The sequence below is a fragment of the Molossus molossus genome, unplaced genomic scaffold (assembly GCF_014108415.1).
Source record: "Molossus molossus isolate mMolMol1 unplaced genomic scaffold, mMolMol1.p scaffold_m16_p_5, whole genome shotgun sequence".
In the NCBI taxonomy this organism is placed as follows: domain Eukaryota; kingdom Metazoa; phylum Chordata; class Mammalia; order Chiroptera; family Molossidae; genus Molossus; species Molossus molossus.
The window spans coordinates 48112619-48138772 of NW_023425388.1; the positions used below are offsets into that span (position 1 = coordinate 48112619).

General features: G+C 42.5%; 1 protein-coding gene across 1 annotated transcript in view; it reads right to left on the minus strand.

Moving 5' to 3' along the window:
• The window catches only part of MCF2L2 (MCF.2 cell line derived transforming sequence-like 2), a 248930-nt gene that overhangs the window by 17727 nt on the left and 205049 nt on the right, over positions 1–26154 (minus strand). Inside the window, exons 23-25 of the mRNA XM_036243245.1 lie at positions 23848–24063; positions 23160–23252; positions 22929–23007 (exon numbers count right to left, since the gene is read on the minus strand). Coding sequence (XP_036099138.1) covers positions 22929–23007; positions 23160–23252; positions 23848–24063 — 388 coding nt within the window. The remainder of the gene's footprint in view (positions 1–22928; positions 23008–23159; positions 23253–23847; positions 24064–26154) is intronic.

A 26154-nucleotide genomic window follows, 5' to 3' on the forward strand; every position in this document is an offset into this window, starting at 1 on the left:
ACTGAGATTTTTTGCAGTTTGGACAATCTTCTGATGGGCTGATTGGTTCCTGTGAACCTAACAAGTGAAAAAGTCACCACCAAAGCTCTCATTGACTTAACAGTCATTCCCTGTTATCTTTGCCTCCTGAAACGAACCTGCTTTCTTAGCACTGAAGGTGTGCACTCTTGTGCACATGCAGATACACAAAGACATGTGGACACAGTCTACAACCAAGCACAGACCAGAACATGCTTCACTAAATGTTATCCGTTCCTCTGCTCACCTCACACCTTTGGGTCTGGAATTAGTAGACGAGGGACAGAAGGGGGGGAAAGGCACCTGGACAATCTACATCCTTATGTTTTGGGTGAAGGAGGAGTTTTAACTCATCTATTAGCTTATACCTGTACATTAGTAGATTGTGCCAATGCTGACCCTCTGTCCTCAAGCAAAGCATCTTTTAAAGGTCTCTTTAAGGGATTCTTGCCACATGAAAAAGGAGTTAAATGCCTCAAGAATCAAACAGACTTTATGACTAGCTAAGGTTGATAGGCTCAACTTTCTAAAAGTCCTTGACAATCTGAAGAGTCTCCTGTTAAAGAAAAAAACCTACTAGGTTGAGAATAGAATTCTGAACATATACTTTACTCATGTGTAGGGCCCCAGCTGAAAGAGGAGCCAATAGCAGGGATCTCCCTTTATTCTGAGGTTTTCAAAACAGAAGAGGAAGTTCGGATGTGACTTGATCAGAGACAGTATTAGGGGATAAAGTCAATTATTTAGGAGATAAAAAATACAATTTTACCTTTTTTTAAAAAAATCTTTTTTCTTTATTGATTTGAGAGAGAGAGAGGTAGGGAGAGGGAGAGAGAGACAGAAACATCAATTGACCGCCTCCTGCATGCCCCCCACTGGGGATCAGGCCCACAACCTGGGTTGTGTCCTGACTGGGAACCAAACCAGCGACCCCCTGGTGCAGGGGTCGATGCTCAACCACTGAGCCACACCTGCCAGGCTGATTTTACCTTTTCTTTAAAAAGTTTTTCAGGATTGATTTCAATGGAGGAAGAGTAGTTTTCAAAAGCTAAGTTGGAAGAGAAGGAAAAACGGTGGCAGAGTGAATGGCAACTACACAGACCGTCTCACAGGACCAAATTGGAATTACAACTAAAATAAAGAAAAGTCTTCTGGAATAACCAACTGAAGAGCAGCTAGAGAGAACCCTTATAACCAGAGACAGAAATAGGAGCCCATCTCAAGGCTGGTGGGAGGTGTGGAGGTGTGAGAAGACTAGCTGGGCTCCCACAGGCAGCAGCTGAGGGCTATCTTACCTGTGAGAAGCTCCCTCTGAGAAGCTGGGGGACCTCAAGCCAGCTCCCCAGCACAGAGCAGTGGAGCAGGGAAAGGTGCCCACATAACGCCTGGCTGTGAAAAACACCCGAGCAGAGGTTCTGTCTGGCAGGGAGAGGCGCTGGGAACATCAGCACTTCCCTGAAGGGCTGGATTACAGCTACAGGCACTCACCTTGGGCTCTGGCAGAGGGAGGCTGGACTGGAGCTGAGTGAGGAGAGTCGAGGGTTTGTGGTGCTGGGGAAGAGAGCTGGAAGGTCATCAGGAGCCCTATGCTGAGTCATCCCATCATGCCGCAGTAGACCTTTTTCTCAGGCAGTCCTGTCCCATCAGAGTGGCTTTAGCCAGATAGGTAACTGCCCCTTCCTTGGGATTTAACCCCACCCAGCCAGCAGCACAACCTGAGGCTCATTAACTGCCAGACTATCAGCCAGTCAGTAGGCAGAGATGAGTCTCTGAAAACTTTGAACCTTGGGCCTGGCTCTCAGTTGTTGGGTTTTGTGGCTCTGGGGACTGAGCTATGAAGGCTGAGCCCCGAGTCCCTGTGCTGAGCCATTAAACCATGCTGCAGGAACCCTTCTTCTCAGGCAGAGTTCTCCCATCAAAGCAGCTATAGCCTGGGGGGAAGCAACTGCCCCACTCATTGGAATTTAACCCTGCCCTGCTGGGAGGAGTCGGCACCTAACACAGAACTGTAACTTGAGGCTCACTGTTAGAGACTACCAGCCAGCCTGCAGGAGAAGATGAGTCTCTGGGTGAATTGAGCCTTGGGCCTGGCTCGTGGTCATTGGTCATTGGCTTTTGAGGCTCTGGGGTCAGAGCTGTAAAGGTGGCTGCCTGGGCCCCTGTGCTGAGTCAGTAACCCATGCTACAGAAACCCTTTTCTTCAGGCAGAGTTTTCCTCTCAAAGCAGCATTAGCCTGGGGGGAAGCAATTGCCTCACCCACTGGGAATCCTCTTACCTTGCCCACTTGGGGGATTTTTCATTCAGCTTAAGGCTACAGCCTGAGACTCATTAAGTGACTGAGACAAAGGCAAAGGCTCTGGGATACTTCAATCTTGGCCTAGCCTGTGACTACCCAGGAAAGTAAGACCACACATTGGTGTTCAGCTTGGTCTCTTCCACACCATCCAAACTCAGCAGAGGGAGCCACATTCTGTGGAACATTGATACCCATAGGAAGATTTTGGCAGCCTTCAAACCCTGCTGAGACAGCCAAAATGGTGAAACAAAGAAACAAATTCCACATGAAAGAACAAGAGAATTCTGCAGAGGAATAGCTAAATAAAATGGTGATAAGCAAGTTATCAGATGCAGACTAATGACTATGAGGAAGCTCAACAGCATGAATAAAGATATATCAGCAATGAAAACCAAACAATTAGAAATGAAAATCAACCAAGCAGAAATGAATAATGACATAGCTGAAATAAAGAACACATTGGAAGGAATAACCAGCAGACTAGAGGAAGTCAAGGATCAGATCAGCGAATTAGAAGACAGGGTAGAAAAAAATCACTCAATCAGAGAACCAAAAAGAAAAAACAATTAAAAAACAGGACAGGACTTCCAGTCAAGATGACGGCATAGGTAAACGCTGTACTCACCTCCTCCCACAACCACATCAAAATTACAATTAAACTAACACAACCATCATTCAGAACCACCTGAAATAGAGCTGAATGGAAGTTCTACAATTATGAAATTAAAGAAGCAGCCACACCGAGACTGGTACGAGGGGCGGAGGTGTGGACAGGCTGGTCCCACGCCCACGTGTGGCAGATAAAAATCAGGAGGGACACTTTGGTTGGAAAGATCCTCCCTGAGGAGTGAGGGGGTCCCTGTCCCACACCAGGCACCCAGCTCAGGGTTCCAGTGCCGGGAAGAGAAGTCCCCATAACTTCTGGCTGAAAAAACCAGTGGGAACTGAGGCAGAGGAAGGCTGCAGCTGCAGAAGCCCCAGGCAGTTCCTATTAAAGGGCCCACACACAGACTTGATCCCTTTAAGTTCTGAGGGGTGGCAGCTTGAGGGGCACCAGAGACATACAGGGAAGAACTGAGCTGTTTGGCCTCAGGACGAGGGCTGGAGAGGCTGCTTTCTCCTGGACAGATGTGCTGGCGGAGGCTGATGTTACTTTGGTGAGCCCTTCCCTGGGGCGGCAGACAGCTGCCATATCTGGGACTCCAGCAACCTGGCTCACACTGTTTGCCCCACCCTGGCGATTCTGAGGCCCCACCCCACCCATTTTTCAGGCCCATCCAAGCTGTTTCCAAAGGTTTTACCATAGGATTGGCCTGTCTTGGATCCTGCTTCAAAGTTTCCTAAAATCTTTCAAAGAAGCAACATCCATTCTCAGTGAGCTCCATACTTCTCGTTAAGTGGCCCCAGGCCTGGCACTAGAAGCAACCAGCCTTGGTTCACAACTTGGCTTTTCCTGGGCACCTCTGAGCCCAGCACAAGAAGCAGCCATCTGCAGATCACTCTGTAGCTTATGCCAGGTGGCCCTGGACAGAACACAGGCACTGGCTGACCTTGCCCCAGTGGACAGCTTCTGACCACATGGAAATACCACCACCCAACCACCTCTACAAGTGACACACTCAGTGAACAGACTTAGTGGGTACCAGAGACCTGATAAAGTAAGTCTTGCTCTGTGTGATTTCCCCCTGCACAGCTGATCCTCCAGAGTAGTCAGAGGTGAGTGGTCAGTGGGCACAGCCAGTCCTTGCAGCTGATCAGCCTGAATAAATCCCTCCCACTGAAGTGCCAACAGCAATCAAGACTCAATTACAACAAAAGGGTGTACAGTCCACGTGAGGGGTGCACCTTGAGGGCCCAGCTGGGATGATCAGGGAGGCTGTGCCTCTGGAGCCTACAGGACACCTACAACAATAAGCCACCCTATGAAGCCTAGGAGACATAGCAATTCTACCTAAGACATAGAAACAAACACAAAGAAACAGCCAAAATGAGGAGACAAAGAAATATGTCCCAAGTGAAAGAAAAGAACAAAACTCCAGGAAATGAATTAAACAAAATGGAGATAAGCAATCAATCAGATGCAGAGTTCAAAACACAGGTTATAAGGTTGCTCAAGGAACCAGGTGAGACATTCAAGGAACTTAGTGAAAACATCAATAACATTAAAAAAAGAAAAAAAAAAAGGACCAGTCAGAAATGAAGGATGTACTAACTGAAATAAAGAATAATTTACAGGGAGTCAATAGTAGAGCAGGTAAAGCCAAGAAGCAAACCATCAATTTGGAATATAAGGAAGCACAAAACACCCAATCAGAACAGCAAAAAGAAAAAAGAATTTTAAAAAATGATGATAGTGTAAGGAGCCTCTGGGACAACTTCAAGCATGCCAACATTCACTGGTGAAGGAAACAGGCATACAAGTCCAGGAAGCACAGAGAGTCCCAAACAAGATGAAACCAAAGAGGTCCGCACCAACACATCATCATCAAAATGCCAAAGGTTAAATACAAAGAGAGAATCTTAAAAGAAGCAGGAGAAAAGCAGTTTGTAACCTACAAAGGAGCTTCCATAAGACTGTCAGCTGATTTCTCAAAAGAAACTTTGCAGGCCAGAAAGGAGTAGCAAGAGATATTCAAGGTAATGAAAAGCAAGACCTTACAACCAAAATAACTCTATCCTGCAAAGCTATCACTTAGAATCGATGGAAAAAAGCATATAAGTTCAGGAAGCACAAGAGCCCAAGCAAGAAGAACCCAAAGAGGTATATGCCAAGTCACATCACAATAAAGATTCAAAAAAATTAAAGACAAAGATAATCTTAAAGGCAGCAAGGGAAAAGCAACAGGTTATCTAAAAAGGAGCTCCCATAGGCTGTCAGCTGATTTCTCAACAGAAACACTATAGGTCAGAAGGAAATGGCATAAAGTATTTAAGGTAATAAAAAAACAACCGGCCCTGGCCGGTTTGGCTCAGCAGTTAGAGCGTTGGCCTGCGGTCCGGAGAGACCCGGGTTCGGTTCCCGCTAAGGGCGCGTGCTTTGGTTGCAGTTTGTCCCCGGCCCTGGTTGGACGTGCGGGTGGCAGCCACTCGATGTTTCCCTTCACATCGATGTTTCTCTCTCTCTCTCCCTTCCTCTTTCTCCCTCCCACTCTATCTGTACAAAAAATGGAAAAATATCCTCGGGTGAGGATAAAAAAAAATAAATAAATAAAAATAAAAAAACAACCGGTCCTGGCCGGTTTGGCTCAACGGTTAGAGCGTCGGCCTGCGGTCCTGAGAGACCCGGGTTCGGTTCCCACTAAGGGCGCGTACCTCGGTTGCAGTTTGTCCCCGGCCCTGGTCGGTTGTGCGGGTGGCAGCCACTCGATGTGTTCCTTTCACGTCAATGTTTCTCTCTCTCTCTCTGTTCCTCTCTCTCCCTCCCGCTCTACCTGAGCAAAAAATGGAAAAATGTCCTCGGGTGAGGATAAAAAAAATAAATAAAAAAAACAAAAACAACCGAAGCCCTGGCCAGTTTGGCTCAGCAGTTAGAGTGTTGGCCCACAGACCAGAGAGTCCCAGGTTCGGTTCCTGCTAAGGGCATGTACCTTGGTTGCAGTATGTCCCTGGTACTGGTTGGAGTTGTGTGGGTGGCAACCACTTGATGTGTCTCTCTCATGTCAGTGTTTCTCTCTCTTACTCTCTCTCTCCCTCCCACTCTATCTCAAGATAAAATGCAAAAATGTCCTCGGGTGAGGATTAAAAAAAAAAAAATCCAAGACTACTCTATACAGCAAGGCTATCATACAAAATAGAAGGTGAAAAAAAGAGCTTCCCAGACCAAAAAAAAAAAAGGCTAAGGGAATATATTATCACCAAGCCAGCACTACAAGAAATGTTAGAGGGACTGCTGTAATAAACAGAAGAAATAGAGAGAGAAAGATAGGTGTAATAAATAAAAATGGCAATAAATAAGTACATATCAATAATAACATTAAATGTAAATGGAGTAAATGCTCCAATAAAATGACACAGAGCATCTGAATAGATAAGAAAGCTTGATCCATATATATGTTGTCGACAAGAGACCCACCTCACAACAAAAGACTCAAACAAGTTGGTTTTTGTTTTTGTTTTTTTATCCTCACCCGAGGACATTTTTTGATATTTTGTTCAGATAGAGTGGGAGGGGGAGAGAGAGAGAGAGAGAGAAACATCAACGTGAAAGGGACACATTGAGTGGTTGCCACCCACATGACCCAACCAGGGCTCGGGACAAACTACAACCGAGGTACGTGCCCTCAGCGGGAACCAAACCCAGGTCTCTCCAGACTGCAGGCCATCGCTCTAACCGCTGAGCCAAACCGACCAGGGCTAGACTCAAATAGGTTGCAAGTTGAAGGTATTAAAAAAAAATTTTCCAAGCAAATGGAAATGAAAGTAAAAGATGGGGTAGCAATACTCACATCTGATAAAATAGACTTCAAAATGAAGGCCATAACAAGAGACAAAGAAGGCCACTACATAATATTAAAAGAATCTATCAAACAGGAGGATATAACCTTGGTAAACATAAGTGCACCCAACATAGGAGCACCAAAATATATTTTAAAAACTGCTGGAGGACTTCAAGGGAGAAACCAACAAAATAGAATCATAGCAGGGGACTTCAAAACCCCCCTGACATCACTGGATAGATCCTCTAGACAAAAAATTAACAAGAAAACAGAGACCCAAACAACGCACTAGATCAGATAGATTTAATAGATATTTACAGAGAATAACCCCCAAACTGCAGAATACACATTCTTCTCAAATGCACATGGGACCTTCTCAAGGATGGACCACATCTCAGGACACAAACTAAGTCTCTACAAATTCAAGAAGATGAAATCATAGCAAGCATCTTAGATTACAGTGGCATGAAACTAGAAATCAATTACAATAAAAACACTGAAAAACATTCAGACACATTAAGGCTAAATAGCATGCTATTAAACAATGAATAGATTACCAAGCAGATCAAGGAAGAAAAAAAAAACTTCCTGGAAATCAATAAAAGTGTACACACAACAACACAAAATCTATGTGACACAGCAAAAGCAGTCCTGAGATGGAAGTTCATACCAGTACAGGCCTACCTCAGGAAACAAGAAAAATTTCTAATAGACTGTCTAACCCTATAACTTAAAGAACTAGAAAGAAAACAAAAAGGAAAACCCAGAACAAACAGAAGAAAAATAATAAAAGTCAGAGTGGAAATAAATGACATAGAGACTAAAAAACAGTTCAGAAGATCAATGAAACCAAGAACTGGTTCTTTGAAAAGATAAGCAAGATTAATGAACATTTTGCCAGACTCACTAAAAAACAAAGAGAGATAACCCAAATAACCAAAAACAGAAATGAAAGAAGAAAAGTAACAAGTGACACCACAGAAACACTATTAGAAAATACTATGAACAATTATATGCCAACAAATTGAACAATCGAGGTGAAATGGAAAAATTTCTAGAATCACACAGTCTTCCAAAACTAAACCAGAAAGAGTAAAAAAACTTGAACAGACCAATAACAACTAAGGAAATTGAAGCTGTAATCAATAAATTCCAAGGAAACAAAAGCTCGGGTCCAGGCGGCTTCACAGGAGTGTTTTACTGAACATTAAAAAAGAGCTAACACCTATTCTCCTCAAACTATTCCAAAAAATTCAAGAGGAAAGACTTCCAAGCTCCTTTTATGAGGCCAGCATAATTCTAATTCCAAAACCAGATAAAGACACTACAAAGAAAGAAAACTACAGGCGAATATCCCTGATGAACATAGATACCAAAATCCTCAACAAAATATTAGCAAATTGATCCACCAATACATTAAAAGAATATTCTCCATGACCAAGTGGGATTTATCCCAGGGATGCAAGGCTGGTACAATATTCACAAATCAATAAATGTGATACACCACATAAACAAAATGAAAGATAAAAACCACATGATCACAACAATATATGCTGAAAAAGCATTCAACAAAATACATATCTCAACGTAATAAAGACCATATATGACAAACCTACAGCCAACATCATACTCAATGGGCAAAAACTAAAAGCATTTCCCTTAAAAACAGGAACAAGACAGGATGCCCACTTTTGCCACTCTTATTCAATATACTACTGGAAGTCTTAGCCACAGCAGTTAGACAAGAAGTAAAAATAAAAGGAATTCAAATTGGAAAGGAGGAAGTGAAACTGTCATTATTTACAGATGACATGATATTGTACATAGAAAACCCCAAAGACTCCATAAAAAATCTACTATATTTAATAAAAGAATTTGGCAAAGTAGAAGAATACAAAATTATTATCCAGAAATCGATGGCATTCTTATATACCAATAATGAACACTCAGAAAGGGAAAACTATTTAAAAAATCCCATTTACCATTGCAACAAAAAAAATAAGATACCTAGGAATAAACTTAACCAAGGAGGTAAAAGACCTGTTCTCTGGAAACTATATGACATTGAAAACAGAAACAGAGGAAGATATTAAAAAGTGAAACTATATACCATGTTCATGGATTGAAAGAATCAACATCATAAAATGTCCATACTACCCAAAGCAATCTATAGATTCAATGCAATCCCTATTAAAATACCAACAGCATATTTCACAGATCTAGAACAAATACTCCAAAAGTTTATATGGAACCAAAAAGACCTCGAATAGCCACAGCAAACTTAAAAATGAAGAAAAAAATGAGAGGGATCACAATACCAGATATCAAGTTATACTACAAAGCCATAATAATCAAAACAGCCTGGTACTGGCACAAGAACAGGCATTTAGATCAATAGAAGAGAACAGAGAACTCAGAAATCAACCCAAGACATTATGCACAATTAATATTCAACAAAGAAGGCAAGAGATACTATGAAGAAAAGACAGTCTCTTCAATAAATAGTGTTGGGAAAATTGGACAGGTACATGAAAAATATAAAGACTTAAGTGGAACCTGTGAAACCATAAAAATCCTAGAAGAAAATGTAGGCAGAAAAATCTCAGATATCATATGTAGTGAAATTTTCATGAATACATCACCTAGGGCAAGAGAAATAAAGGAAAAAAATTAATAAATGGGACTTCATCAAACTAAAATGCTTCTGCACAGCAAAACCAGCTTAAAATAAAAGCTTTTGAAACCAGCTTCAAAATAAAAGGGAACCCACTCACTGGAAGAATATATTTGTCAATTATACATTAGATAAGGTGTTAATATCCAAAATATATAGAATACTCATACAACAATAAAAGGAAGACAATCCAATTAAAAATGGGCAGAGAACCTAAACAGATACTTCTCCAAACGGGACATTCAAATATCCAGGAGACATATGAAAAAATGCTCAACATCTCTAATCATCAGAGAGGTGCAAATTAAAACGACTGTGAAATCTTACCTCACACCTGCCAGAATGGCTGCCATCAACAAGTCTTCAAACAAGTGCTGGTGAGAATGTGGAGAAAAGGGTACCTTAGTACACTGCTGGTGGGAATGCAGACTGGTACAGCCACTATGGAAAACCATATGGTGTTTCCTCAAAATATTAAAAATGGAATTGCCATTTGACTCAGTGATTCCAGTTCTAGGAATATATCCTAAGAAGCCTGAAACACCAATCAGAAAGAATATATGTACCCCCATGTTCATAGCAGCACTATTTGCAATAGCTAAGATCTGGAAACAGCCCAAGTGCCCATCAGTAGATGAGTGGATAAAAAAAACAACAACTGTGGTACATATACACAATGAAATACTATGCAGCTGTAAGAAAGAGAGATCTCGCCTGGCCGGTTCGGCTCAGCGGTTAGAGCGTCAGCCTGGGGTCCAGAGAGACCCGGGTTCGGTTCCCGCTGAGGGCACATACCTCGACTGCAGTTTGTCCCTGGCCCTGGTTGGTCGTGCGGGGGGCAGCCACTCAGTGTGTCCTTTTCACGTTGATGTTTCTCTCTCTCTCCCTCCCACTCTATCTGAACAAAAAATGGAAAAATGTCCTTGGGTGAGGATAAAAAAGAAAAGAAAGAGAGGTCTCTTACCCCTTAAAAGGTAACATGGAAGAACCTGGAGAGTATTGTGCTAAGCAAAATAAGCCAGTCAGAGAAAGACAGGTACCACATGATTTTACTTATTTATGGAATATAATACACAAGATAAGCTGTCGACCAAAATAGATCCAGAGACAGAAGTAGGAAACAGAATGACAAACCTCAAAAGGAAGAGGGGTGGAGGGGTTGGGAAGAGATAAACCAAAGAATTTATATGCATGTATGCATAACCAATGGACACAGACAATACTTTGGGGAAAGCAGGAGGGTGGGTGGGAACAGGGAGGAGGAGGTCAATGGGGGGATATCTGTAATACTTTCAATAATAAAAAATAAATAAATAACAAACAAATAAATAAAATAATAAAACATAAAAAGTTTTTCACAAGCCAATACAGTCTCCATGGAAAACAAAACAAAAATTTCACCCTGAGGCAGGATAGTAAGAGGCTAGGAAAATTCCTTGGCCAGTGGAATGGGGAAACTGAGACGGATAGCTGAACAAGCTGGTTGAGAAATTTACAGCCAGATAATAAATTGCAAGGTCTTATCTTTTCTAACCAAGGACACTTTTGAGCAAATGGTTTACACATTCCAGATTGTGCTGGGGCAGATCCGCCTTGGTCCTCATCCCTCTTCAAGGACATTCATTTTGTTTTAATCCTCACCTGAGGATATGTTTATTGAGTTTTTTAAATTTTTTTTCAGAGAGAGGAGGAGATAGAGAAACATCGATGGATTGCTTCTCATACATCCCCCAACTGCAGATTGAACCTGCAACCTAGCCATGTGCCCTGACCAGGAATCCAACCTGCAATCTTTTGGTGTACAGGACAATGCTCCAAACAACTGAGCTACCCGGCTGGGGCATTTGGTGCAATTCTTTGAAGGTGAAACTGACCAGAGAATGATCCTAACCCTTCTATATGTTTATTTTGAAGATTTGGCATATTGACGGACACACCTGGGAAGCTGGTGAATATTCTATTGAGATGCTCCCCTGAAACCTCCCTAAAATTCCCACCTTTGGAAAAAAGATACAAACCCTCAAGATAAAGGAAGCCAATGCTTTCTTTCCTTGGAGCACACTCAAACCCCTCCTTTTCTCGGGCATGTACTTTTGTCTTTCTTTCTCCTAAACACTAAGGGTATCCATAAGACTTGCAACCGGGGGAGCAGTGAACAATGGCAGCTTGTCCCAGACTAACTCCCTGAACCTGTCTCCAAGACGCCCTTTCTCTGATTTTTCAGTGAGCTAGCAGCAGCCCCACCTTGGCTCATTGCTTTCTTATAATATTTGTAGGGAGCCAAAGCAACCTCTCTCTCCTGTCTCTTTTACCCTAAGTGCTTCCTTTGTTTCACTGTTCCCAGCTTTAATAAACATACTCTCAAAAGCACTTGGGCTTTGTCAGCTCTTAACTTCCATATTATTGCCCCAAGCTTCTTAAATCTCCTTCATCATAGACACTGGGGCCACCTTCTCCACCCTCCCGGAATTTAATGGCCCTCTCAACTCTTCTCAAACCTTCGCAGTGGGAGTCTCAGGTCAGCGCTCCTGCCCCCTTATTACTCCTCCTGTAATTTGTATCTTAGAAGGAACCTCATTTACACATCAATTCCTAGTCATGCCCCAATGCCCCACCCCCTTCCTAGGACCGGATATCTTAAGCAAATTCCATACTACCCTCCAACTCTTCCCTCCAAAAAGACCTACAACCATTTCTCAAAATATCAGAATATTCTGCTTGCTGGACGACAGCCACACCCCTGATTCCTCCAATTCCTCCGCTTCCTTTCCCATTTCCCCCTCTATTGGTAATCCTCAGGTCTGGGACACTAGCCAGCCCTCCATAGCTACTCACCAGACCCCCATCAAAATATCCCTTAAAAACATCTCTCTCTTTCCTAATGTACCTCATTTCTCAAAAACATCTACAGGGCCTAGAACCCCTCATCTCCAAATTTTTAGCCTCAGGACTCCTAATCCCCACTAACTCCCCCTACAACACTCCAATTCTCCCTGTCGTCAAACCAAATGGGAAGACATCGCCTGGTTCAGGCCCTGCAGCTCTAATATCGACGACCTCCTCACCTGGATCCAAAACCTCTTCTGGCAAGGAGTCCTTCGAGGTTTTACACCCTTGGAGAATGACTTCTACACCTTCCGCCTCCTCTTTCTTCTCATTTAACATGTTTTCCCTACTTCTTTCTCTTGCCCTCCTCACATCTCTTCCTCTGACCTCAAGGCCCAAACCCTACGTTTGGAGGTTCTTTCTTAATACATCCTCCACCCAGCCTCTTTACCAAATAATCGCCTCCACAGACTGCCCCCTCACTGGCTGCTCATCAACCATCACAATTACTCCCAACTCTGGCAAAACACAACCATTCAAAGGAATGGAGCTTTGCGCCCCCTCTCCCATATACCTCGCCCTCCAAAATAGCTACACACTAGCCGCCACACGTCCTAAAAGAGACAATAGGCGTATAAAAACACCCACCGGCCCCTGGACTTTCTCCATTTCTGACCCGTGGGACTATAAGTGGGAACGAGGCCAAAAAGGAACCCTTATCAAGGGATGGACCAAATACCACACAATCATCAGCCGGAAATATGTCCCGCAAAAAACATCTTTCCAGAAACTAGAAGACCTCACCCATAAAATCTTAGCCCAGGGGACTTCCCTAACTGAACACCTTTCTAACAAACCCCATTTTCATGGCTAAATCAAATCAAAAAGGGAGTCCAAATTCTAAACCTAACCCAGGAAGTCGAGCCCTCTGAATGCTTCCTTTGTGCCTTCCTAGATGGACCACCAATGGCTGCAATCCCACCCCCTTACCCTCTCAACATTTCTAAAACCCGCCCCGCCTCCTCATTCTCCCTAGACCACGTGCCCTTATACACCCCAAATAACACCTATAATCTATGCTACTATAAAGACATCTCCCACCTGACATGCAATCAAACTCATCAAATTACCTCTGACTTTATAAGTCCTCGGGGAACTTTCTTTTGGTGTAACCACACTCTGACCAACAGCATCGACACCACCTCTCCGGGCCCATGTGTCCCGGCAATTCTCACCCCACAGCTTCTATATTACACTGAGGATGGGGTAGCCAGAATCCTTCAAACCCCCGGCCAGAAGCGGGCCATTTTCTCCCCTTTCTTGTAGGCCTCTCTTTCTTCTCCTCCGTAGCCACCCTAGGAATCAGGGGAGCTGGACTCGGCTACAGCCTTAAAATGACTGAACAAATTCAGGTGGATCTAGAAAGAGGTTTCGAAAACTCGGCTGCCTCCCAGGCCTCCCTACAACAACTCACCTCCCTAGCAGAGGTTGCCCTCCAAAACCAAAGGGCCCTGGACCTCACTACTGAGAAAGGAGGTACCTGCCTTTTCCTCCAAGAATAAATGCTGCTACTATATCAACGAATTAGGTATAGTAGAGGAAAATATTAACTCTCCTAAAACTCCAGGAGAGGCTCTGCAATCGCAGGCCCGAGGAAGCATCACCACTAAGCCAATGGTGGTCAAACCCCCTCTTTAACATCCTACTCCCACTTATAACTCCACTAATAGTCATTTCTCTCCTCTTACTGCTTCTCCCATATTTTCTGAAATTTTTACATGCACGGGTGACCGAGCTCGCCAGGGTCGCCCACCACCAACTTCTACTCCAAACTTACACCCCACTACCCCAGGGTGAACCCCCAGGAGGAGAAACCCATAGAGAGAACAGCAAGAAGTAGCTACAGAAGAACACTGTTGCCTGAGAGGCCCTCCCTAGGGGTCAACACAAAGTTCCAATCAACACAAACTTTTTTCCAACTTATATTAACTAAGAGTCTGAAAATGTTAGCTCTTAACTTCCATATTACTGCCCCAAGCCTCTTAAATCTTTTACTTTCATATTGATGCCCCAAGCCTCTTATCGTTTAACCTTGCCCTAAACCTTTCATTCCAGGAAACCAAAATCCATCACTCTTATCATTTAAACTTGCCTTAAGACTCTCATTCCAGGAAACTAGAACCCATCACTCCAGTCAGGTGGAACAAAATGAAGAAACTACCCTAACCCACCCAAAACTGCAAACAGTTACTCGACAAGAAAAACAAGTTTCAGGAGACCCCAGCCCCAAACAATCAAGGACGACCATGACTCCTCAGCTGAACGACCACCCACCCCAGCTCTAAGTTTAAAAACCCTTAGTCTGGATGAGCCAGTTGCTATTTTTCTCCTTAGAGGTAACCCGGCAGGTCTTTCCCTCAATAAACCTGCACTCTTCTGCTTATTCAGCATCTCCTCGTTCTTACAGTGTGTGTGTGTGTCTGTGTGTCTGTGTGTCTGTGTGTGTGTCTGTGTACGTTTCTTTAATGACTTTTTGTACTTTGTGGGCGCTCAATAAATGTATTTTGAACTAAAACTCCTTCCAAAGGCCTTTTCTAAATAAATTATATGCATGGATACATACTTCATGTCCCACCAAATTAATCACATAATATTCCATAACCAAAATTTCAAATACTAAATTCCCAGGAGTTAGATTGTGGGCAGTGGTAAAGTAGAAAGTAGAAGGTCTTTTGGGGAAAAAAAATGTCTTTATTTTAAATAGGAAGGAAAGAAAAGATGACAAGAAAAAAGCACATTCAAACCACTTAAACATATAAACTAAAATTTAAAAATGGCTCCATACTTGTTTTTCTTATTGATCCCATACCCAAATCTACCTACTAGAAACTGCCACGCAAAGAAATTAGTGGTGAAGTCTTGTGGGAAGCATCTGGGCTAAGTGTCCCTAACCTTCCCATGGGAAGCTTTGAGAGGCAGTGAAATCCACAAATCCGGGATAGAGCAAGAAATAAAGTGCCACCATTCAGCGTTTTTATGTCTTTATTGCCAGACATTCTGGCAACCCTCTTACCCACACCCATTTCCTGAAGAAGTCAGCTTTTCCAAAGAGGGAATCGCTTCTCAATGTGAAATATTTCCCTTCATTTAAATTCTGGTCTAATTAGACCTATGCAAATAAACATTAGGAAATCCATGTTATCCCTTTCTTCTCAGTCACATAATCAAGGAAGAGCTGAAACTCAGGCAATGCCTTCCTCAGTTTCTAAACTACTGGGATTCCCATTGCTTCCATGCCCCACTCTCCCATTGGATCCTACCTTTAATCCCATGTCTTCCTTCCCTCTAGTAACTCTTCCCATATTTCAATCCAGGGCGCAAATTCCACTTCTTGCCTTTGCTTCAGAAACCTGTCCATGAACACAGAACCCTGGAAAGGATGGTACAGGCATTCCTCCTATACTAGTTGGAGTGGGGCAGGCTCTCCTGGTTGCAAGGGCCTCTTTCATCCTTCCTCACTTGCACCTGATACCTGCCCTGGCTCTATGACATTCAACAAGGGAATGTCCAAGGGACACCACTTGCTGGTTTATACATTTAACATCTAACTGACAGCAAGTAAAGTGGGAGAGATGAGGAGGAAATATCCCCCTTTTCATTCTCTTAACAGTTGCTTCATTGGCTCACAGTAGTTCCTCTTTCCCCCTCCCCTCGTCCTGAAATGCTAACTATTGTAGTAACCTTTTTGGGTTAGATTAGCTCAACAAAAAAACACTTACCGGACGTGGGAAGTCAGAGATCAATAAAATGCGCCTTCAGCTAAACTTCATCACAGTAGTTTACTAGCCTGATGTGCTTATTCAATGAATTCTTTTACTTATTTATTCACTAAACATTTACTGAGCACCTATAAGAGTGCCAGGCCCTTATATACTATGAGGCCTAAGAGAAGTTCAAACTGATAAGATAAACTTCCATGCCCTAGAAGAGGAATTCATGGTCTGGTGGAGAGAAAAAAAAAATCACATCATAAATTATATTACAGCATGTTAAATACTATCCTGATGCTTTGTAAGAGCGTGGGTGCCGAGGGGAGGGAGAAGGACTCAGCTGTCTACCTGAGCCCTCACTCCTTCCCACTCTGTTGTCTCTTAGGTCAGGGGTGCCTCCATTACTTTAGGCCAAGTGAGCACCAGCACCTGAACTGGATCTCAGTCTACAAGTTCATTCAACAAGCATTTACTAAATACCTCCTGTGTTCCCTGCACAGGGGGAGGAATTCAGAGGAGAAGTTCTAGGCAGGAACAGATGGGGCAAGGAGCACCAGTGAGAACTTAACCCCGAAAGAAGTGTGAGTGAACCTTCCTCCAGACAAGAAGAATAGAGGAAGAATGACGATTGGGGAATGAGGGAAGCTGAACAAATCTACATAAGAGGGTATACTTGCCTACACTGCAAACAAGGAGGCCGGGCAGCCGGGGGAAAATAGGAGTGGAATTGGAAATAGAAGTGGAGGTTCTCAGATGGAAGCTCAAGAAATCAGCCAGAAACAAGGGTAATAAATGGTGGTTTCAAAATGGTAATTAACAGCTCAACTAACAACACCAGCAAGCATTAGGAAAGATACCCTAGGCTGGCAGTGGTGGAAGAACTAATTGTTTTTTGTTTTTTTAAATTGAAAATCCCCTGTAATAAGCTAAGTGCTAAAAATGTCAATAAAAGAAATCATGTAGAGCCCGGCCAGTGTGGCTCAGTGGTTGAGCATCAATCCATGCACCAAGAGGTGATCGGTTCGATTTCCAGTCAGGGCACATGCCCAGGTTGTGGTCCCGATCCCCAATGTGGGGCGTGCAGGAGGCGGCCAATTGGTATTCTCTCTCATCAATGTTTCTATCTCTCTCTCTCTCCCTTCTTCTCTCTAAAATCAATAAAGAAAAAAACTAAAAAAAGAAAAAAGAACTCATGTAGAATATGGACTATCTACACTATTTGGCACTTTTTAAAAAGAAACCAGTACACACCTAGTGCGTGCTTCATTCAAACTGCAGATTCCCTTCGCTTGAGATTTTTTTAAAAATCAGCACTCTCAAATGTAAGCCAATTTGAATTGATGTGAAATATTGATCATATATATATACACACATATATACACACACATATATATATATACACATATACATACATGGAGAGAATACTGTAAAAATAGATCAGATTTCCCTAAGAATTCCCAAAGTACTTCTGCAGCCCCGGCTGAGCTGACCCTGGCATCCTCTTCCACTTCTCCGTCCATCCTGCTGCATCTGCTGTGAGTCTGGATTCTCCCACTTTGAACCACGGTGAGCGCCACTAATACTGAAGTAAGGAATAAACGATGTGCCCATTGAACCCAAATTACGTGACTCGGTGAGGGAAAGACCAGCTGTTTCAGGGGCAGTGATAAGGATTACATTCTTGCCCTGGCCAGTTTTGCTCAGCGGTTAGAGCGTCGGCCTGAGGTCCAGAGAGGCCTGAGGTTCGTTTCCCACTAAAGGCATGTACCTCGGTTGCAGTTTGTCCCCAGCCCTGTTGGGCCGTGTGGGTGGCAGCCACTCAATGTGTCCCTTTCACGTCAATGTTTCTCTCTTTCTCTCTCTCTCTCTCCCTCCTCCCACTCTATCTGAACAAAAAATGGAAAAATATCCTCGGGTGAGGATTTAAAAAAAAAAAAGAATCACATTCTTTGCTCAGGTGTTGTCCCTGCCATTAGATCAACCTCCAGTGGCTCTCCACGACCTACACCAGCACACAAACCAAACTCCTCAGCCAGGTACATATTTGGGGCCTGCCTCCTCTCTCGCATCTCATTTCCTCCACCCCACCCATGAACCTCTTGAGCAAGGCTGCAAATCATGACTGACCATGCTCACTCAGAGGCAGCTCAGTGATTTTCAGAGGCTCCAGGGTCCACACTTGACCCCTATGTGACTGCCGCGAGTTGCCCAGTGGCTGGGATGGGCTGTGCTCTGGCTGTCTGCGTTGTAGCCCACACAGCACACTCACTGCCCTGTGAGGCTGCCTGCCGCCAGAGCCCTCTTGGTGAGCATATGTTTCCCTCGGTCTCCTTGGCCTCTGGTCACAGGTGGTCAGGCCCCAAATGGAGAGGTTGTCCCAACCCACAGAGCCTGCCTCCCTCCTTGAACTGTCACACTGCTGTGTCCCACCCATCAGGTTACACTCTATTCTACCCTGCCCAAGCCCTATCTGACGCTGTAACTCCCTCTGGGCCCAAGGTCCTCGCTGCCTGGTGGTCTCCAGAGGCCCTGTCTCCACCTCCCTCAGCGGCTGTCAGAGTCCATCCTGTCACCTTAGAGGCCAATCTCGTTAAGATGTCAGTTCTTACCAAATTGACCCACGGACTGTACGCAATCTCAATTAAAAACTCAGTGAGCATTTTTTTTCTCTGTAGAAATGGATGAGCTAATTCTAAAATACATACAGAAATGTAAAGGATATGGAATAGCAAAAACAATATTTATAAGAAAAAACAGAGTTGGAATATTTAATTGATCTGATTTTAAGACTTATTGTAAAGCTACAGTAATCAAGCTAGTGAGGTATTGCTGTTTAGATAGACAGACAGATCCATGGAACCAAACAGAGCATCCAGAAATAGGTGCATTTATAAAGTCAACTGGAGAAATGGTAATGGAACAACTGGACACCAATAAGCAAAAAACTGAACTTTACTCCACACTTTATACCATACACCAAAAACAAAACAAAACAAAACCTCAAAATGGGCCAGAGACTTAAATGTAAATCTTAAACTATAAAACTTGTAGGAGAAAACCTTGTGACCATTAGGCATAGATTTCTTAGGCACAAGATCAAAAGTATGATCCATACATTTTTAAAAACTCGATTTCATCAAAAATTAAAATCTTCTGCTCTTCAAAAGGTATTCTTAAGAGAATGAAAAGATGAGCCACACACTGAAAGAAAATATTAGAAAGCATATATCTAATAAAGGTCTTGTATCTAGGATACACACAAAAAAACCCCTCTCAAAACGCACTGATAAGAAAACAATGAGCAAAAGATTTAAACAGACACCACCAAAGACGATATATAGATGGCAAAGAAGCACACGAAAAGATGCTCAGCCATTAGTCACTAGGAAAAAGCAAATTAAAACCCCAATGAAAAACCGCTGCGCACCTATTAGAAAGCTTAAAGTTGAAAAGACTGACAATTCCAAGTGGTTGGTGAGGATGTGGAGCAAGTGAAACTCCCATAAACTGCTGTGATAATATAAGAAAGTAATTTAGCAATTTCTTAGAAAGCTAAACATGCACCTGCCACATGGCCTAACCATTATACTCTAAGTATTTACCCAAGAGAAATGAAAACATATTACAAGATTTGTACTTGAATTTTCATAGCAGCATTATTCAAAATAGCACGCCCACCTCTCCCACAGTGGAAACAAACCAAATGTTCATTAACAGGTAAATGGATAAAGAAATTGGGGTATATCCAAACAAGGGTATACTACACAGTAATGAAAAGTAATGCACTATTTTTACACTAAGCAACATGAATGAATCTCAAAAGAAGTATGCTGAGTGAGAGAAACTGGACTAAAAAAGTACATGTTATATGATTCTCTTTATGGAATTCTAGAAAATTGAAAAGAATCTACAGTGATAGAAAGATCTGTGATCGCTTGAAAAGCAGTGGTAGCTCGGGGGTGGGGGGCAGGAAAGGTAATAAAAAAGAAGCATGGGGAAACTTTTTGGGGTGATGTGTTCATTTTCTTGTGTTCATGCTTTCAGAGGTTTGTACATATGTCAAAACTTATCGAACTGTATACTTCCAATATGTGCAGCTTATTACATTATACCTCAATAAAGCTGTTTTAAAAATAGTAGTTTAAGGCCTCTGACCAGAAACTTTAATAAGCTAATATGTATATTCCTAAACATTAACTCTCACTATTCTAATTCCACGGTTTTAGGGTAGGACCCAGAAATCTGCATTTGTAACAAACCCTTCAAGTAATTCTAATGCAGGTTGACCTTAAACCTCCCTCGGTGAAACATTGGTCTAGGGAGTAATGATTTCTGGAACAATCTCGTGACTAGAATGTTGTTTCTTTTTCTACTAGGGGTGTTATAACTTTCTGTTTTATGCCTCTAGCACTCATGCTCAATTACCATAACATATATTTAGTATATAGTATTAATAGTTCAAAAACAAATTAAGTCATAGTTTTCCCCATCTTATACTTAAATAAATTAGATCAATTATATACTCTTGTTACTATTTCCTAGCAGAGGCCTATAATTAAAAAATTTTTTTTTTCTTTATCTATTTTAGAGAGAGAGGAAGGGAGAGGGAGAGAGAGGTAGAAACATCGATGAGAGAGAACATTAATTGGCCGCCCCTGCATGCCCCCCACTAGAGATCAGGCCCACAACCTGGGTATGTGCCCCAACCAGGAATCAAACCAGCAACCTCTTGGTTCATGGGTAAACGCTCAACCACTGAGCCACACTGGCTGGGCTAGAGGCCTACAATTTCAATAAAAAATTGTGTCACTTGGCTATTGTGACAGAAAACTGATGCGGTTTTCCAATCACACTTTTTAATTTATCTTTTTCCATATGATTCACATTCACCCTTGCATCCTTCTGATCACATGAAGATCAAAGAAGACACAGAAAAATGTGAGCCCTGGCCGGTTTGGTTCAGCAGTTAGAGCATTGGCCTGCGGTCCAGAGAGACCCGGGTTTGGTTCCCGCTAAGGGAACGCACCTTGGTTGCGGTTTGTCCCCGGCCCCAGTTGGGGTGGTGTGGGTGGCGGCCAGTTGATGTATCTCTCTCATGTCGATGTTTCTCCCTCTCTCTTCCCCCCTCTCTCCCTCTTGCTCTAACCAAAGATGAATGCAAAAATGTCCTTGGGTGAGGATAAAAAAAAGAAGACACAGAAAAATATGAAATGGTTGCATTCCTGCTAAGTCTCTGAAGACAAAGCTTATCTATTCATATTTATATAAATTTTCTTACCAAGCACAAAAAATGTTGCCAGTATGAATGATAGGAAATAGATTTTCCACGAGACTAGCATTTCTTAACCCTAGAAACATTATCTGAAGGAAATATTAGAACTTAGTTGATGAAGCTTATGGATTTTCCTACAAAACATTCCTGCTGTTATGAGGGTCAATTGAAAAAAAAAAAAAGTGATAGGGCAAAACCTACTTACTCAAAGATGATTTTTAATTATTAAAAGGAGTACAGCAAGTGATATCTGTGAAAATGATGCTGAAAAAAAAAATCCCTCCAAGAATTCCCCAGGAAAACATGGAAAAAAACTAACAAAAGTAGCAAGAAACAATATTTTCAGAACACTGGACATTAAACAAAGGCTTGCAGCATTCAGGACAGCATTTATGTAAGAAAAATGGGTGAATCTCAGTAGGAACAGCAAGCTGTGTTTGCTTCAGTTGCCCTGTTCCCATCCTGCCCCTCCCTTGTGGGGATTGCTTTGGAAACCAACAGCCTTCGGGCAGGGTGAAACCTAGCAATCTGGCAGCCACGGACTGGGCAGAACAGGACTGGAGCTCCTTCAACATCTCATTCCCAGAGAACCATACTTATTTTTCACTTGTCTGGGGGTTCCATGTTATACCCTACTTGCAAACATGTCTTTATTAGATCTGATTCAAAGCTCACCTAGTGTGAAAAGCCTTTGCCCCAAGGGCATTTGTAGCAAATGAGTGGAAGCAATTGTTGGTTAACTTCCTCAGAAAATTAACACAGAGCTACCATATGGCTCAGCATATATATCCCAGAGAACTGATAACACAGAATCACCCCAAAACTTGTACACAGGTCTCCACAGCAGCATTATTCACAATATCCAAAAAGTGAAAACAACTCACGTAGCCATCAACAGGTGAATGGATAAACAAATATGGTATTTCCACTGTTATCTCCCTATGAAAAGAAGTACTTTGAAGTACTTATTCATGCTACAAAATGGATGAAGACGGAAAAACACAGGTAGAGTAAAACTAGACAGAAAGTGCCACATTTTATATGATCCCATGTATATCAAATGTCCAGAATAAGAACATACATAGAGACAGAAGGTACATCAGTGGTTGCTGGAGGCTGGGGGGAGGTAGAAGATCAGGAATGATTGTTAATGGTACAAGGTTTTATTGGGAGGAGGGGTAATGAAAATATTCTGGAATTTTTCACATGGTGACGGTTGGACAACCTCATGACTAGACTAAAATCCAATGAACTGTACACTTTAAGAGAGTGAATTTTATGTTACGTTAATTGTATTTCAACTTAAAAAAAAAGTTGTACAACTTCTGAAAGAGGCTTTGGTCATTTAAATTTCCATTAACATTTGCTTGGGTGTCTTCAGGATACTGAAATAAGAAAGTTGATCTTAGCAATCAGGTATGTGGGAGGAACACAACTGAAAGGGCCACACCCACACACAACCACAAAACCCACCCAGTCTAAAGCTAGCACGAGCATTCCAGGTACCATACAAATGTGGCCACAGTTATTTTCCTGGCAAACCATTTTCTTTAACAATAGCCCTAACCTACATACCTACCACAAAGTTGGACACAGTATAACTCTCCAGACTAAAGTCAGCAGGGGTAACCATACCTTTATTATTGTTTTGTTGTTCCATCAATAATTTACTTATTTCCGAAAACCAACAATCTCTGATTTCTTTGGAAGCTGCCTGCAATTACAGATAAGAAAATACTATGAGTATCAGATCATCTGGAGTATTGGTTGCACAGGGTTTTTATTTTCTGGGTGACCGTTAGAATAATGAGACAGAAAACACTTGTTAAGTCATGGGAACACCTGTGGGGAAGACATGCGCTTTACCTGCAGGATGTATTTCTCAAGTCCGTTGCGGTTGGCAATTTCAAATTTTCTGTTGCTCCCTCTTTCAAGTTGGTGAATTGAGAGTGTCATCAACTGTTGTAAAGAGAAGAAAAGTTTCTATATCATCACTTTCTGATTTCAAAATTGTCACTGTCAGCTACCCTAATCCTTTCTACACCTGATGTCTCTCCTCTCCCATCTTCCTTCCAAGTGTTTTGCTGTCTTCTCTTAATGGCCCCAAGGAGCATAAAACACAATGTGGCACAGTCTCGTCTGTTTCAGAGGATAACAGACTATATCTTTCCACATGTAGAGCTGTAGCATGCAACCTTCTGGCAAAGAGATCATCTCTCTCTCCTTTAACACAAGCTCTAATCACCAACCCTCACTGCTCTGCCTGAAGGAAAGAGGGTACTTTTTAAATTAGTTTGTCCAGACAGATTGCTATGCCTTCCCTTTTCTCTGCTTAGCACAGAATCACCTCTATTCCAGCCCTGGCCCTGTCTAGTGATTGCTTACAAGCCCTGGCTCTGGAATCAGACCTGGGTGTAGATTCTGGCTCTGTTGTATGGCATTTGGCAAGTTAATCTCACCTCTCTAAGCTGCAGTTTCCTGTCTGCAAAATAAGGATAACTGTATTTCTCTCCATAGGGTGTGCTGACTCCCAGGTGCAATAAGACCCCTTTACCTTGATTGACTTCTTAAAGCTGTAATGAGGAGATAGGCCCTGGTCACTGGGCTCCATTCGTATCTTACAGAACACTATTCCCCTTTCAAATAGATAGATTTGCCTCTGGCTGGGCTTAAATCGAATAAAATCCTTCATTTTATAACGCTCCTTGTGCACCGTCCACACGCTGAAGGAGCCGCGCATCAACAGCTTGCCCAGTTCTCGGATGTCGTCCTTTCAGAATCACAGACACACAAAACAAGGCTGTTAAGTTCCTCGACAGGGCAAGAACTCTTGGGAGTCTGTTTTTCAAAGGATAAAGCATGCTTATTCGAAGTTTACAATCTTAGACGTGCCACTCAGGCTAATCTATCCCTAAATCAAAACTACGGTTTTGTAAGCTTCACTGAGCATGATGACACCATTCAGTTATATCAGGAAGTAGCTCAGCAGTGCAAGGTAATGAACATACAGCAGGTTGGAAATACTGGGACTAAAAAAAATCAGGACTCTAATTTTTTTGTCTTGTAGTTAATTTTAGCTAGCAGAATGCCATTCCCTCTTCTTTGTTCCTGATACATGACACCACTTAAAAAAGGCAAGAAATTAACATTCGAATTATACTCAGGAGAGACAGAATTTTGCTGCCTCGGGGATCTCTGATAATCCACATGCTCCATCTGGGTCCTAACACCTGCTTCGTGTCTATGAGAACCTGAGACCATGAGGTTTGTTCTGAAAGGAGAAATCTTAATATGACCAAATCTTCGTAACACTGTAATGGAAACGGTAACATCAATCCTGCGTTTGTCAGAGTAAGTGAGCCGTGTAAACATAATCTCAACAGACAAAATTATTGTTAAAAAGTCTACTTGGCTCTAGGGCACGCACCATGATGCCTCTCTCTCCACCAGCAAGCCCACTTTCTTCGCTGGAAGTCCACAGTCCAAGGGAGGTGTCCCTGCCTCCTCTGAGTTCTCTCTAGTGGCGTGATAATAGCTAGTAATGTGGTACTTTTCAAACTGTCCATCACTTAGAGCAGATCATCGAGAATGTATTCCCTTGCATCGAAATACCAAAAGGAAACATTATTTGAACAGGACCAGGACAGAGAAATTTCCCTCAGTTCCATGTAGCTGAGATAAATCCCTATAATTTCTGATGTCTAATACCATAAATATATACATTATGTATAATTGATTAGGCATTTTTATAATTTATTGTTTATCCTGAACAAAGTGTGAATAACTTCTTTTTAAAACATTGACTGTACGTCTGAAATTCTGAAATAAAAACCACGAGCAATACACTTGAATCATTTCCATAGTGTCTGTGGCATATCTTCTGTGCTAATTTTATTTTTTTGCCTTGCAAAATTTGCATGTGTAAACTCATGGAGGAATAAAGAGCCCAGCTCTAAGGCCTTCTTTCCTAAAAGCACACGGATCCTGTTCTAGGTTGCTTGGGCTGGATCCACATCCTTCAAGGAGCCATGCAAATGTAACCACTCCAGCCCTCGGTGACTGCTTCTCCTTGAAACCCACCCAATGTGCACGATGTAGACATAAATACTATAGGAGATATGTTTTAGTCAAGGCAACTGGCCAAAGTACATGCTTAATATTTTCTAGATGAACAACTATAATCAATAGTTTCTATTGTCAAATGTATTTATACTCCACCTCATTTCAAAAATTTGATACATCTTCTAAAATATATATATCATGGGCAGACAGAAAATAACTGAGGAAATTAGGGTAAAAGAAACATGAAAAGGTTGCACATCGACCCACGCAATAAAGCCATGTACACTTGCTGCAGACTAAGCTCTGGCCTCCTAGTCGGCAGCACAGGGAGCTGTAGGAATCACTGTGTCTGAAGACCTACCCAAACCAGTTGTTCAGGAAAAGCATGGATTCCTGTTAATGAGACGTGAGAGACATTTCTCCCATGGGTCCTAATACAGGGTCACCAAGTTAATCCTGAGCATATCCTCAAACACATCCCAGAATAGACAGATGGTTGGAATTAGGTAAAGCTGTTTCTAAGAACACATTCGGTGAATGTGGAGCATCACTTCATAGGCACAGCCGTAAAAGCAATTCTAAAAGAGGCCAGAACAATGGGGGTGTGAAGAATAAGTCCAGGTGTTCACTCTCTAATGACCTGTAGAGGGCTGGACCGCGTTAGTTAAGATGTCTGCCAAGGCCGTGGCCACAGAGGAAAGAGCCCTGCTGAAGAAGCAACCATGGACACCTCTGGATGGTTCACCTCTGCACGTTCCTCCTCACCCCACCTGCAGCCACAGCTGTTTGCATCTTGGGA